The sequence below is a fragment of the Paramacrobiotus metropolitanus genome, unplaced genomic scaffold (assembly GCF_019649055.1).
Source record: "Paramacrobiotus metropolitanus isolate TYO unplaced genomic scaffold, Prichtersi_v1.0 Parri_scaffold0000033, whole genome shotgun sequence".
NCBI classification, from domain to species: domain Eukaryota; kingdom Metazoa; phylum Tardigrada; class Eutardigrada; order Parachela; family Macrobiotidae; genus Paramacrobiotus; species Paramacrobiotus metropolitanus.
In genome coordinates this window covers 228,458-242,938 of record NW_026570253.1, presented here as the reverse complement: position 1 = coordinate 242,938, position 14,481 = coordinate 228,458, and the positions used below count along the sequence as shown (strand labels likewise).

The following is a 14,481-nucleotide window of genomic DNA, read 5'->3' as shown; positions in this document are numbered from 1 at the left end:
GGTTAGTTTATGACAGGTTCCTACGCCGCCGCGGATGAATGATGCGCTGTTTTATCAGTCCGCGGTTACCGTATTCGGAAAGACAAGGGTCAAAGCTTCTGTTTTACGCTCAATCACAGAAACTCCCAATGTTACGCATTAATTGCCAAAATTTCTACCCTAGTAGAAGTACTGTACTAAGTTTTCATTTCATTGGTTCGGTCCCAACCGTTGCTTCTACGTATTCACAGCACACACAAAACTGCGCAAAAACGCAAAACTGGTATATTTCTATAGTCTGTATTTTACCCTAGTGACCCTTCAAATGCAAATAAGGCGAACAGGTCTAAATTTCCCATGTACACGCAAAACCACAGTCCAAGACGATCAGGCGTGAACCTTTTTCTGTGGAAGCGGATTACCGTTGGGGTCGAGGCCTCGGACTTCTAGCCAGCGAAGTTTCAGACGGCGTTCCCTTTCGTACTCCTTGTAGCGCAGTGTCGAACTGAAAAATCACGCAAAAGTTACATATTAAATAATTATGATAAAATGTAACTGCATGTCCCTGTTCCCGCGCGTACCGCACCTTATGCGTATTTAGCAGCAGCATCGCCCAAAAAAGTCAATAACTCGCTTAAATTTCTAATACAGTAATTATTTAACAAAAGACACAATACGATGATCCCTCACAACTTGAAAGAATTTCTTAAGCTTTAAGCCAAACACAAAGACCCCAACAATGAAAAATACGAGTACGGAAGCGATCATTAAGAGCAGAATTCAGCAGATGCATTTAGCATTTGTTAGCACTAAAAACTGACCGACGCAATGAGTTAGGCATTTAATAACTAACTGAATAACCTAAAAAACTTAACCTGGTCGTTCTATCTCACACAGCTTACTCGTGAGCTTCGCATTCGTGGTAGTGGTGCTTCTGGTCGTAGCAACGCCAATAGCAGGGAAAGTTGGAGCGCATGCACTTCTTCCAGTCGATTAGCAGATGAGCACAGAAGTCCCGTTCAGCTAAAGTAAGGTTGGCAGCTTCCATCTCGGCTTCCGTGGCCACCATCACTGCAAAGCACTCAGTTTCAGCCACCTGCGTTCTGAGTATTAAATTTCACGCTGCTCTAGCGTGCAGCTGCCGTTCAGACACACCTCGTTCTTTACGCGGCTCAGCGAATCCGAAATTGGGGTCGAACGTCGGATCGCGCATCACATCGGGAGCGGCCTTCCGCTCGTAAACGAATGCTTCCCAGTACTGGCCCCAGGAACTGTACGCGATGTTGCCCATGGTTCAAAGGTACCGGATAAAAAACGTCCAAAACTTCTGCTAAATAATCAACGCAATCTTTGAGGGTACAAACCTCTCAAGAAAAAGATCATGTATCTTGCAACAACGGCAAACAACTGCTGATCAAATAGTTTTATAGTTTTAATCAAACCACTGTGTTGCAAATCAACAAAAAATTTTATTTTTGAACAACACTAACAGAAGGAAAGTAGGTAACAAAAATCTTTTTGCGCAGAGTCTGGAGCGAACCACAACACGCATCCCATCAGCTATGTAGTACATGCGTGTGGCCTGGGTGGCAGCACGAGGCGAGCATCTGCATTGGGGAAAACCTGTGGCAAAGGGCATGACACTGGTAAAAATTGGAAGTTTTATTAATGGTAACCGATATTTTGCGATACATGATCTTATTGTTTGAATGAGTACGCCCATTTTATGGAGTATTTTTTATAATGTACTACGATGTGCTTCTTTATTATTATTGTTAAGCCTAATTAGTAATTGCATTATGCATACACAAATACTTAATCAAAAACTGAACAGTTGACGTATGCGAATTAGCCCCACCCACACATACTAGAACGCCTTAATACGATTGGGTGACTCATAGCGAAAGGGCGTACTCTTTTTTGAAAGTCGTTGAAAAGTGCTTAAAGAAAAAAACTTCATTAGCACGCTAAGCACAGCAGTCAGCAGCCAATGTTTTGTTTATGGCCTACAAAACAAAGACATTACAGTCATTACTGATTACTTTATCGAAGATCTGCACCGCATGTACGTTCCCTATTCGATACTCTGCAGCTGCAGTGTAGCATCTAAATAATTTAAATATGTGTGTCTTATTCTTGTAAAATTTGCTCTGTGAACGAGAAGAGTTGACGTCATACTGTACGTGGCCTTGGCCGGACTGGAAGACACCGATACGTTGGTTAGTTTTCTACGCTCGGGATCGGCGCGCTCTAGTGGAAATCGATAGGGAGAATAGACGCACACTACACACGCACCCACTCCTGCCAGCTCGCGCTCCGAATTGAAAGAGTGTTGATTCTGCATGAATACGAGGCAGCGCAGTGTGATGCGAAAACATTCCAACAATAGTTGGTTTTTGATGGGAACATGCCGTGAGAACCGCGCGCATCGAGACGCCGTCGAAATAATGCCGTCAGCGCGCTAATCACTTTAATTGGCGCAACCTCGTGTGACCCCGCTCACGCTGATAGAGCCCGTTGTGTGATAATATTGTGGAGTATCAATTATTTTTCTTATCTTATCATGGCGCGTCCTGCAGCAGCCCGTGGATTGAAACTGGTGATCAGCAATCCGCAGGAATGGAACGATCAGAACAGCTGTCGACGAACGGTGCCAACGTTGAGCCTGCCAGCAGCAGCCAACTGCGACCAAAACAACGGCCGATCTGCTTCGCCCAATTTATTTGATAAATCTCCGCTGCAAGGTATCGGGATGTCGTACGAATTCGAGGAGGGACTGTGTCCGGAGGATACACAGTCAACGGTCAGCACCAATTCTTGCAGTCCCAGTCTGACGCAGACATCCGCCGAAAGAGCGTAAGCCTCCTCGCTGAAATCATTACATAGTTACGGAATTTTCCACCAACAAATTGCAAATAAAACCGATTTCAGAAGTTTTGTGACTTTAATGAAATTAGTCTTTATTAAATGCCGAGTGATTTGTTGTTAGTTCTAAACAGAAGTCATAATCAATGATTGATAATAAATTTATTAATAAATGAAACGGTTGATCGTGGTCAAACAAAACCTGGTTGGATCGCTTGAATGATTTGCAGTATTTATAATCTATGATTCATTTTTTCGGTCAGTTGTTTTCATTGATAATATTCGCTTTTGCTTTTGTTAATTTTGTTTACTCGTATCATTTATAGCACCCGAAATGCATTTATCAAATTCCTGAGATTATTTACTTACCTACGGGCAGGATTTTGTTGTTGTATTTTAAAGAATCTATTTGCTATTCGAGTTTACTTACTTCTTATGTGCTTTTTATGGGCATTATTTGCGTTTTTTTATATTGGCGTTATCAGAATTCCTCGCATGTCAGTGTTGTCGTAACTTTATGATGTTTATCGAATTCCTGTGCAGAAAATTGGTGTTGCGCAAGCAACAACCGTAAATCGCGTGTTAATTATCTCCATCATCTTTGCTTTCCGTTTGCAGTCTGGCCGAATATGCGCTTGTGGAGGAAATCCATATGGCTCAGCGTGCTCTGGATTTATTTTTGAATAACCGGATTACGGAGGCCCGCCGCCTACTGGAGCCTAAGTGAGTGCATTATTCTAAAATTGCACTTAATAATTCAGGTGGCACGTGTAAGAAGTACAGTACATTAAATTAAGTAATTTAGTCGCTGGCATTGGCTGTAAAATTCTACCGTAGTGCTAGAATGCACTTGTTAGTGCAATAAGTACACCAGGGACACAATATCGATATTTGTTAATTTTAACAATTAATGAATTGTGAGGTTACATGTGTATCGTGATGTCGCAGTGGTATTCCTTATCGGTCTGTAAGAGCACCTTACGTTTCCGGATTGTTTGTTTAGTCTGTTTGCTTTTCCTGCACCGATACACTCGCCAAAGTCGAGACGTTTTGCACCATTATTGTGGTAAACGGAATGTTTAGAATTAGAGCATAACCAAACAGGTTTCGATCTTCGGCCTGTTAATCGGTTTTCTCGTGCATGAATAAGCTGGTTTCATACCGCTGCGCATTTTTTTACACACCGGGATGTCGCCGGAAACGCCGGGGTAATCCATTTATTTTCGTCCAACGGAAGAAACCATTCAATTAATACATTGCTGTTGCCGTTTATATAACATTTTAAAGATATCTCTTTGATCACATGCTTGGAAAGGTTAGAGCTTTCACGTTTTTGGCATTCTGCCGACTCAGTAAACGCTTCAATAGGAGGTTAATTGTTACTAGTGTTACTGGTTAGTTGTGTGATGTTTGGCTGGTAGGCACGGAAGTTACAGCGCAGGTTACTGCATGGCAGTCTCGTGTAGACAGGCAGCGTGAACGTTAATAAAGTGTTAAAAGCAGACTTATGCAAGATATCGTTATATGTAGAAATTTCGAAGATTATTAACCGAGTGATCCGCGGTATTCGGTTATTTAAAATTTCAGAAAACAGATTTCAAACAATTAGGTTACGATTAGCACCGAGTAATTAATAATTTGAAAGGTTAGTTTAATCAAATAACACATATACGATTTTTCTTGTGATAAAGCCAAAGGTGTACAGTATTAACCTGGTTTGGTTGATTGTAGTAATTTTGTAAGCAGCATATGTTTCCTTCCTTGTTTATGTTACTAGTGTTGCATACATTTTAGTTTTGTCGTTTTTGATAATTTCACTAGAGCGGAATGATATTTACGCTCGTGGAACCTTTGTTTTGTCAAGATTCTTATGGCATGAAGTTGTCGTTTAAATTTATTTCCATAACGCATTGATGATGAAGCTCTTATCGGTTTTTGTTTTTACTTTTGGTTATTTATTGATGGGATTTTGCTTCGCAGCATCGACACCAGCATGTACGCCGCGACGGCTCACAGTGTGCTGTTATATTTGCAAGCGATCATGACCGTCAGCGCGGTGAGTATCTTTGATTGGGGCCACTCCATCTTTGATCAGTTCCTGTTGTTTAATAACCATTGTCTCCATAGGAGGACGCCAAAGCCGCCTCAAAAGCTCTCCGCGATACGCAGGCCCTCTGCGCTAAACGATGTCGGGGTCGTTTCAGCCGGTCGAAGCGGACGGAAGGTTTGTCACCGTGCGGTTAGCCACCATTGTGACGTACAGTAAATATAAGTACACTTGTGCAATCTTGCAGAACAGGTGCATGCCGAGTTGTGCCATGCCGAATGCGGTTTGATGCTTTCGGCGCTGGTGTTATCTGAGGATCCTGGCCTGACAGCGCTCGTTAAGTCGGGGATACGCTTCAAGAGCTCCCATTCCACTTATCAGTAAGGACATGCTTTGTGATGGAAAAGCCTTTTGTGTATGTGCATGTAGAACGAAAATGCCGGCGTGATTACGGAAAAAATGGAAATCGCCCGAGTAGGGAATCGGAAAGGATATAGATTGTGCCGATTACCGGTTTTCGACCTGTTTTTACTTACCTTTTTGTGTTATCGTTGTTCGTTTTGTTTAATTATTTCTACTGAGTCAGTACTGACTTACTGAAATTCTCAGATTCGGTACTTACTGTAGACACATTTGTTTTGTTAAGTACTTGGGCTGATAAACTGCAGGTGGATTTTTTAGCTTAGAAAACGTCTAATTAATGATTAACGCACTTACAGTGAGATATTGTATCCCGCTAACGAAAATTCATTTCGGTGTAAATCTGCTTGTCAATGGTAATAACAATAATGGTGCTAGTATAATATAATATTTACCGAAAAAGTGAAATTAAATACAAACTGTGAGCAGCATTTTAGCAGCGGTGCTGCGTAGGGCGTGGCATAGAATTAACTGTAATAATAATGTCTTTGACAGGACATGTGCAAATATCCTGCGGGAACGAGCCTGGCACAACCAGGAATTACGGCGGCACTTTGAGAGTGGTGTCCGACTGGGCACTGGCTCCTTCAACCTGATCTTCAGCTGTGTCCCTTCTAAACATGCCAAATATCTCAGCATGGTGGGCTTCAGCGGTCAAGCGAAGGTGGGTAACGCCGAGTTGAAGAGCGGCGCCGACCCCGGAGCGCTACGCGGTGCTATGTGCGCCCTGACACTGATTGGATGGGAAACCTACGGAAAGATTATGCTCGGTAAGGAATTCATAGTTTTCTTGCGGCCTGACTCACTTGAACGGTTTATCGGGTACAAATCGGAGTGTGCTGGTGATGTGATTATCGCCATCCGGATGTTGTTGTTTGGCTACAATCATTGATGGTAAAACGCCTTGTTTATAAACTGTACGCTTACGATAAGATATTCTTGGCCTTTACGACTTATTGTAATTTGATAATTGTTATTTCAGAACGAGATTTTGATTGATTGATTTTACACGTGGTACCTTTTGATGTGATTCAAGTTGCTTTTTGTAATTTATCGACCGTACAATTACAGAACGTGTTCACATTTTGCAGTTGGCTGATGTACACGGATCATCAGAGTTATTTTTTATATCTAGATATTTTGCTGTTTCATTCTGTTGGCTTATTGTTAAGTCTTTTCGGCATTTTTTGAATAACATGAAGTGCAGGTTTCTAAAATAATGTTATATGCTTCTGATTACTCACTATCATTCCCCAAATTATGTTTTTCGATAGTTAATTCTAGTTACTGGCGCTAATTTTTGAGTAACGCGTAATGCCAAAGTAAGTAGTGAAAATTTCGATATGGAGCTCTTTCTGGTCAACTGAGTTATCCGGTGATATTTTTTCGCTTGGTTTCGTGGATCGAAATCGTTATTTGTATTTGACATTTTTTATTGTATAATAACTCAACACAGGTCAATGATAGAATCTTCCCTAACTAAGATTTCTCCTTGTTTTTTTGAATAACTGGCTTTCCGAGAAAAGAAAAACCATGAAAAATCTCCTGCGTCCCATTACGCTGCGTATATATCAGCTGATCTTGACTGTGTTAGACAGGCTGATTGGATAATATTTGATTTGTCTGGGCCGTGACATTCCCGATTGTAAATTGCCTTCATGATGATCTACTCCACATGTATACTGTATAATAATTTTCGATGCTGTACATGCAGGCAGCGGCATCTGTGACGTGGATTTTGCCGGGGAAGTGCTGAGTCCGCTGATGCGGCAGTACCCTAGCGGCGCGGTGACGCTATTCCTCGCCGGTCGGGTGGCGCAGCTGCGCGGCCAGTTTACCGAGGCCCTCGACTACTTCAATCGGTCGATGCGGGCGCAGAGCGAATGGAAGCAGTATCAGCATCTCTGCATGTGGGAAAGCATGTGGTAAGTTAAACAATCTACAAGGTTTTTATGGCCTGTGTTGTAACCGACTACAGCGGATATGAACAGCGATTAGGTATAGAAGTACTGGTGAGGAAATGGACGGGTTTATGGATGTGTTGGATCGTAATTCCGTAAACAGCCAGAAGAAGAATCATGTGTCATAAAATCGAACTGGATAGTAGTTTTTAGGTTGTTTGTTTCCGTGGTTGTGTCTCCATTTATTGATGTGTTTTGCTTATTGTTTATTTTTAATCTAGTAATACAGACCCATATTAGAGGTTTTTTCGTTTGCATAGCAAATTCTAGTACAAGTAATTTTCAATCCGTTTCATATATTAGGGATGATTAGTTCGACAGCCGAATTTAATTACTATCTTTAATTGTTTTTTTTTTAATTTTTGATTTTAATTATTGTTTTTTACTCTTTTGGTATCTGCCCAGTTATTTTTCAAGATCGAAGAAGGCCTCCATCTCAGAGGCTTGTCTTGCATATAAAGTGCTGTGTGTTGTGAACCACAACGAATTAGCGTAGCGAATCGCAGAATCCAGATTGCACTTACTTACTTTAATTAAAACCGATACGATCAGTTTGATGATAATATTTTCCTTAAAAATAATGTTTCGGAAAGTGCACTGAAATATTTTGCAGGTGCCATTGTTTCACATTAAACTATCTACCAGCAGCAGAATTGGCGCATGCTTTGTACAAAGAGAACCAGTGGAGTAAAACAACCTACGCGTATCTGACGGTGCGTGTTCAAAATTGCTCTGCTAATTTACACGGGAATTCCTTGGGGTATCGCGTATTATCCTGGGTTGTAGGCCTGTTTCCTCCTGATGCTTAATCAGCAGGAAGCAAAACTCAACGGCGAGACAGTTACGATTAACGAGATGCTGAAGTAAGTGCACGGTTCCTCGTTGATTCGGTTACTTGCGTTTAATTAGTATTACAGATTTTTGCTTTGTATTACTCACCTTTGGATACATCTGTTGTTGCGTGCGGGAAAAGGGAATTGCTTACGTTATTGGTCGTTATTACAGAGAAGTCATTGCTCGAAAGCAAAAGATCGCGGGACACACGATCCCTCCGGAAAAACTGGCCGAAAAGCGTTACAAACGCTACATCGAACAGGAAAAGGATCTTGTATTTCCCGCCTTTGTGAGTATTGAATTTTTCATCAGATTCTCGTTTTTATTAAGTTTGAATTCTAGTAAAATGTGCGTGCATTCCTGCGTTACATTTTTTGTTTACAGAATGTGTAGTATAATAGTATCTACGGTTTCCAACAATCGGTGTTATTATTCTAGGGCACTGAATTATTTCATTACAAATTTGTACGTAATTTGCCACAGTTGGAGTATATTGTTCGAATACATGTTGTGTTTTGGTTTGTGTCACTTCACTCACTTAATAAGTATATGCCGATACCGTACGTGTACCAGAGATAAACCGCATAATCGTATTGTACATAGAACTGAATTCAGCGTGTACGTTACTTTTTTGTTGCTCACAAATTTATATCACTTTTACTCTGAAAAAAAGCTGTGTGATTGTACCGAGTCGGACTCTGTATTCAGTTCTATGTAGAAATTAATACAAATTACAGATCTTAGGACTTTCAGAGTCCTAAGATGTAATTTGTATTAATTTCTACGCTTTCTCTAAATGTACTGCAGCGTGGTGTCCAAGAGTACAGTAATTAATACATTTGCTAACAATAAGCGGAATGAGTTTACAATACCGAATCCTTATCGTTACCCGTCGTAATATTTGCTCCCGTAACTGTTTACATAACTCCATCCAAATCCACTATATACTCTAGCGGCAATATTTACCTAATTGTCAATACAATAATGGATTTGTGCGTTTCCTTCCGGTCCCAGTTGGCATGGCGGAGTAGCATTAAGAGGCCGCGTGAGCCGCGGAATGTACACATATCCATTGACCTTGGTTATTTTGGGTTGCCGCTGGGTTTATTCAGTTTGTTGACAGTATATCGATTTGTGTGTGGTTGATTGTGGATATTATTTGTGCAGGAGATGTCGTACGTGTGGGGCGGCATGTCTGCTCTGCACCAACGTCCGGACATTGTCCAGGATATTCTGGCCATTGTCGATGGGAAGATTGCGGAGATTGGACCGGGTGGCGCGGGAGCGAAGAAAGGAAAGGGGAGCAGTCGCATTCATTCAGACAGCATTTTTACCCTCAAGTTCTTCCGCGGCGTGTGTTTGGCTTATCTCAACCGGGTGGAGGAAGCCACGGGGGTCCTCGATGAGATTGTTAACGCGTAGGTGCATCGTATGCTGATACTGCCTGTTATACGTATTTTTTAAATATTTTTCCGTTAGCTAAAATTTTTTCAATGCCCAACAACTACTTCTCTTTCGGAAATTTGTATCCATTGCTATTTATTGCGTTGTATGGGTGGTGGAGCACGTAAGAAAACTTACTAGCTCTATGCTACCCTAGTAATAACACGGCCTTTATGGGTCTTTGTTCGCTGTTACATTTTACGCTGAAATTGCCGGCGCACTGGCGTGCGGTTATAAAATGTACAAGAATATATGATAAAATAACTGTGGGGTAGGAAGGGAAGACGATCGCGCTGGTATCTATGCATAAAAACGTAAAATAACTAGTTCTTAATAACTATTCATTAAAGTTAGTTACAAAATTTAATTTAGGAAATTTTCGTTCATTTTACCTGTTGTTTACCGCTAACCTGAGCGTTTTTATTGCTGTAAATGGATGCGATTTATTTTACGGTGCAATGGTACTGCTTATTACACTGCGCATGCGTTACGTGACAGTTCTCAGATATTTCAAGGTGGTATGATTGTCGTTGCAGGGAGCAGCACATCAGCGAAGACAAATTCCTGTGTCCGTATGCGTCGGTAGAACTGGCGCAGATGTTCCTGCGCATGGATGATCTCGATAAGGCTCTCCGCTATGCCAATCGTGCGATGTACGTATCCATTTTGCGTTCTGTGGTTCTTCGCTTTTTTCGCTTTTGCCGGTGTGTGGGTAAAATTGTCACCGTTCACCTACCTGCCATTAGCCATAGGAGGCGGTAAACATTTAATCATTATGTGTTAAAATTTAGAGAAGTGGTTGTGTACTTCTAAATTTCTAGTTACAGTAAACGAAACAGCCTTAGAAGCAGTTAAGATGTCCATCACTTTACTTACGCGCACTTTTCATCGTTCTTTATACGTTATGTATCTCATAGTTTACGGTTAATGTTTTACATTCGGATTGGGAAACCACTTGCTTTTGTTATAGGGAATTCAAAAATTATTTCCTCCAAGCGAAAGTGGAGCTCCGTATCGGAGCCACCATCGAAATGATAGAAGAGCGCGAAGAAAGCCTGCTGAAATCCCCACTAGAGGAGAAAAGCAGCAGTAATGAGTTTTACACACCGCCTTCCAGTCCGGAGCCTTGAGAACATTAAGTCTGGCAACAGTGTTGATGGTAATGATGAAGTTAATTTCTGCGTGGTGTTTCACTTCCCTGTGATAAATGCAACATTGTACATATTCAAAACTGAGAATTTTCGTGGTATTTTTGGGAAACTTATACGAGGTGATGTTATTTGTGTTGCTGATTTGTGTCTGCGGTGAACTGTTGTGCGATGGTTGTTTTTTTTTGAATTTCCTCAGTCTTCTCCAAAGGTCAAAGAGGTTTTTACCGTGAAAATGTACGAGTATAATAGTAGATTTTTAGTGGTTTTAGTAGTCAGGTGTTCAGGGAATTTATGGCGTATTAAAACTGTATGTATTAAATGCTTATCACACGTCGAGCGCAGATAGAAAAACGTCATTTCAGTCGGAATCAGCAAACGGGAGGCCGGTCTGTGCGCCTCAACTAAAAATTCAAAGCTTTACTGAGTGCCAGTTGTTAGATGATCGGAAATTAGGGCATTCGCGCACGTAGCGACGCAAAACACACCTTTTCTCTTTTTGAACTGCTATAAAACTTTTGCAAAGGTCAGAGTACCCTAGAGATTTAGCGATTCAGCAAATTAGCCGACATCGCATCGTCCGTCAGAAATTTCAGGGAAACACATAAGCAAAAACAGTACTAAAATAAAATTCATATCAGATTTACAGTAATATGGTACAGTAAGTACTTTTTCTATGCTATCCTGATCAAGGATAGTACCCACCAGACATAATTATACAAATCTGGCATTTCCTCGTTGAATTTGAATGGATATAGCCATTCGCTGCTGCATTTGGATGGATTTGGATGATAAATCTCTCAAGATCTCTTCAAGAAAAGGTTTAAGGAAAAGGATTTTAGCAGCGTCCGGTCGTAAATCTCGGGAACATTTTACTCCAGAACATATCAAATTACATGCATTTATATATGTGTGTATGTAGAAGAATATAAAAAAACGAAGTTTTGATCAACGGAGTATCTACAGAGAACCTTTATTAATCAGTGATTAATCAGTGATTAATAAAGGCCTAGGTGATTAATAATCACCTAGGCCTCACTTTTACTGGAAAAGGTGACCTTTACAATGCTTGCGTTCTAATTGACTACAGGAACGCATATAATTCTGAGGAGGTCCAATAACAGATTTAGCAAGACGCCGCTTTCGCGGACTTTCATGAAACGTTTGCGGTTTGACCATGCGCCGGGTAAAAAGGACAGTTAGCTGTTGATTACCAGTCTACTGGTACTGCTAAATGTAACCAAAAGATCACCAGACTTGTCGTCAAACGCATATATAACAGCACCAGTGCGGCATCCGGCATTTGTAGCTCCTTAAATCGTAATCGTTTTACCTATACTATATGATTTCTATTTCTCAAACACAATGGTACATTTATGCTTACACAAGTTATAAAGTATCAGCAAGTCCACACCTGTGTTACATAACAATTCCTAGTACGTCTGTCATTGGCTGGGATTAAAGTCGATTAAGGCGAGTTGCGTTCCGGCACACAATCGTACGTCACCAGAAGCTTTTTGGGGGTGCGAGAGAAAGACGACGTACTGTCAGTGTTGCACTCTGGATCACCCAGCACATCTCGGTCCACGCTGAAACGGCACGATTTCTGCCCTGCAGTTAAGATAGAACAGCATTTAGGGGAACAGCTACGCTTTAAAAAAACCAGGCTTGTGCAAAGGTGTCGCACTACATACCCTGACATTTGGCTCGGACGACAAGTGCCGTGTAGTGCCAATCGCAACTGCAATTGCAGCCGTTGCCGTACACGGCTTCGATGATATGGAGGACCTGTCCACTGTCCGCACATGATACGGAGAACGTGGAGCTTTCCACAGCGAAAGAGCCTTTGTACGCCCGAATGTCTTTGACAGCTTCCACGAGCAGAACGCAGAGAATACTAAATGCTCTCACACGCCACATTGTCGTTGAAGAAAAACGGCAGGTGCGATCAGCACGTGCCAATTAAGTCAGTTAATAAGTGCAAAAACAAGTGCAAAATGCTGCAGTCAGGAGTTTGCAGTGTATGAATGATTATCACTCTTGTTCTGCTGAAACTGATGGTTCCAACTTCCTGCTACAGAATGTTGACATGTACATGTTCTGGGCGTTCAGGTTGTGTCAATCGGCGATAACATCGTGTTCAGTATTACAGTAATCTAGTATTCGACGCTGTACGCTTAATGGATCACAGATATTATAAGTGACCTTTGATGCAACTGTTGTGTACTAATCAAACGATCTGCCGCCAAGGTTTCGATTTCGGACCCTTGATTACTTGCTTGTCGATGCTTTCAATTAAAAAAAATAGGAATTACAAGTATTCTAAGTAGTTGCTGCAGCAATTTTAATATCGACATACAGTAGTAGCTTTATTTTCACGTACTCTCAACAACATATGGTAAGTAACAATGGTGAAACCACGGGCTAGACTGTAGCAGTTATCAAAATATCCAACACATATTCCTATGTTTATAATAAAAACTATATAATATACGCTAATTTTCTGGTGTAATTAATTACAAGCGTGTGCTGCATGCTCGTCGTAATACTTTTCGTAACACTTTATTTTATCATAAAATAAAGTGTTAGTTTTACTGGTTTCGCGAAGCTCGAGCTGCCATCGACAGCCGGAATTCAATGTGAGCTGCATTTGACAAGTTAGCCAGCGGTTGTAAATTAACAGCCAAAAACTCAGTTGTGTTTCAAAGTTTAAGTCAACGACTACGTACATGAAAATCAGCTCCCAAGTGTAGATTTTGATTTAGTAAGAGGAATTTTCATAGTCCGGGACACATGCATACGTCACGAGGAGGGTGTTAGGAGCTTTCGGTTTGCCGCCACATCCCGGATCGCCCAAAAGGGCACTAGTCACGGTGAAACTGCACGTTTGTTCACCTGCAGTTAAAAGGAAAGTGGTTGTAACTTGTATGCAATATATCAAAAATGGTATTCGACGCAGATTTATGCTGTAAGAAGATCTGAACAAATCGTCATCTATCGCCATCGCCCAGTGTATTGGCGAAGACCTTGCACCCGACAAGTGACAATGACTTCAGTTCATACAAATTGCAATACTTTTTTACACAAAAAAAAATGTCGTAAATAGGTGTTTCGAGCATTGGCGCCGTTTTATATATATAACGGTAGCTTTGGCTCTTGTATGTACCATGTCTCTCTTATGCTCCGCGTGAACAAACAACAAATTCGCTATCTGTGGGAAACACCAGTACATGCATACCGGCCACAGACGTCATGATAATTTAAGTAAACGACTGCATGTATAAGATAGACATAAAACCAAAATATTCGAATTAGTGATTCTTACGAACTGCGCCGCTGCCAGTGTTGTGAACTGCGACGAATTGCAACACCAGACCAACGCATGCAATGCGCGGGGTCGTTCTGTGATATGACAGTCTTACCTTGGCACTTTGATCTAACAGCCAAATTAGTGAAGCCAGCATCGCAACTGCAGTTGCACCCGTTCCCGTAGCGCGCTTCCTGGATCTGGATGACCTTGCCGTCGGCACAGGGGCCAAGCGACAAGAGACCGTTCTCCGTCGCTAAGGCCCCTCGGTCTCCGTTAACGGAAGTGGTCGTTGCCGTCAGTATCGCCCCCAGACCAATCATCAGCAAAACGCAAGACTGCATTGCCATGGTGTGCAGAAATTTGACTACTTGTGTATCTAAATGGCTACAAGGAGCACGTACGTTTACTGCAACTGCCGAATTTCGCAGCACGCATATGCTTTATATATTGGTCCAATAACAGTAACATGATGGC

General features: G+C 41.5%; 4 protein-coding genes across 4 annotated transcripts; 1 reads left to right on the top strand and 3 right to left on the bottom strand.

Annotated features, from left to right (window-relative positions):
* Positions 1–41: 41 nt before the first annotated feature.
* LOC129589143 (NADH dehydrogenase [ubiquinone] 1 beta subcomplex subunit 7-like) lies at positions 42–1,535 on the bottom strand. The gene is made up of 3 exons (XM_055483696.1): positions 1,135–1,535; positions 882–1,050; positions 42–484 (listed from the first exon to the last, which is right to left on the bottom strand). Exons 1-3 carry the CDS (start codon positions 1,268–1,270, stop codon positions 367–369), a joined length of 423 nt encoding a protein of 140 aa, XP_055339671.1. The 5' UTR covers positions 1,271–1,535; the 3' UTR covers positions 42–366.
* A 435-nt stretch (positions 1,536–1,970) lies between these two features.
* Positions 1,971–11,030, top strand: LOC129589183 (tetratricopeptide repeat protein 39B-like). Its single transcript, XM_055483753.1, has 13 exons — positions 1,971–2,835; positions 3,463–3,567; positions 4,825–4,900; positions 4,972–5,068; positions 5,139–5,271; positions 5,807–6,081; positions 7,026–7,236; positions 7,886–7,985; positions 8,059–8,135; positions 8,278–8,395; positions 9,274–9,524; positions 10,086–10,202; positions 10,520–11,030. Exons 1-13 carry the CDS (start codon positions 2,543–2,545, stop codon positions 10,677–10,679), a joined length of 2,013 nt encoding a protein of 670 aa, XP_055339728.1. The 5' UTR covers positions 1,971–2,542; the 3' UTR covers positions 10,680–11,030.
* Positions 11,031–11,127: 97 nt separating this feature from the next.
* LOC129589185 (uncharacterized) lies at positions 11,128–12,859 on the bottom strand. The gene is made up of 2 exons (XM_055483755.1): positions 12,392–12,859; positions 11,128–12,308 (listed from the first exon to the last, which is right to left on the bottom strand). The coding sequence occupies exons 1-2, from the start codon at positions 12,615–12,617 to the stop codon at positions 12,166–12,168; spliced, it is 369 nt and encodes a 122-aa protein (XP_055339730.1). The 5' UTR covers positions 12,618–12,859; the 3' UTR covers positions 11,128–12,165.
* A 218-nt stretch (positions 12,860–13,077) lies between these two features.
* Positions 13,078–14,447, bottom strand: LOC129589186 (uncharacterized). Its single transcript, XM_055483756.1, has 2 exons — positions 14,120–14,447; positions 13,078–13,592 (listed from the first exon to the last, which is right to left on the bottom strand). Exons 1-2 carry the CDS (start codon positions 14,352–14,354, stop codon positions 13,459–13,461), a joined length of 369 nt encoding a protein of 122 aa, XP_055339731.1. The 5' UTR covers positions 14,355–14,447; the 3' UTR covers positions 13,078–13,458.
* Between the last annotated feature and the right edge of the window lie 34 nt (positions 14,448–14,481).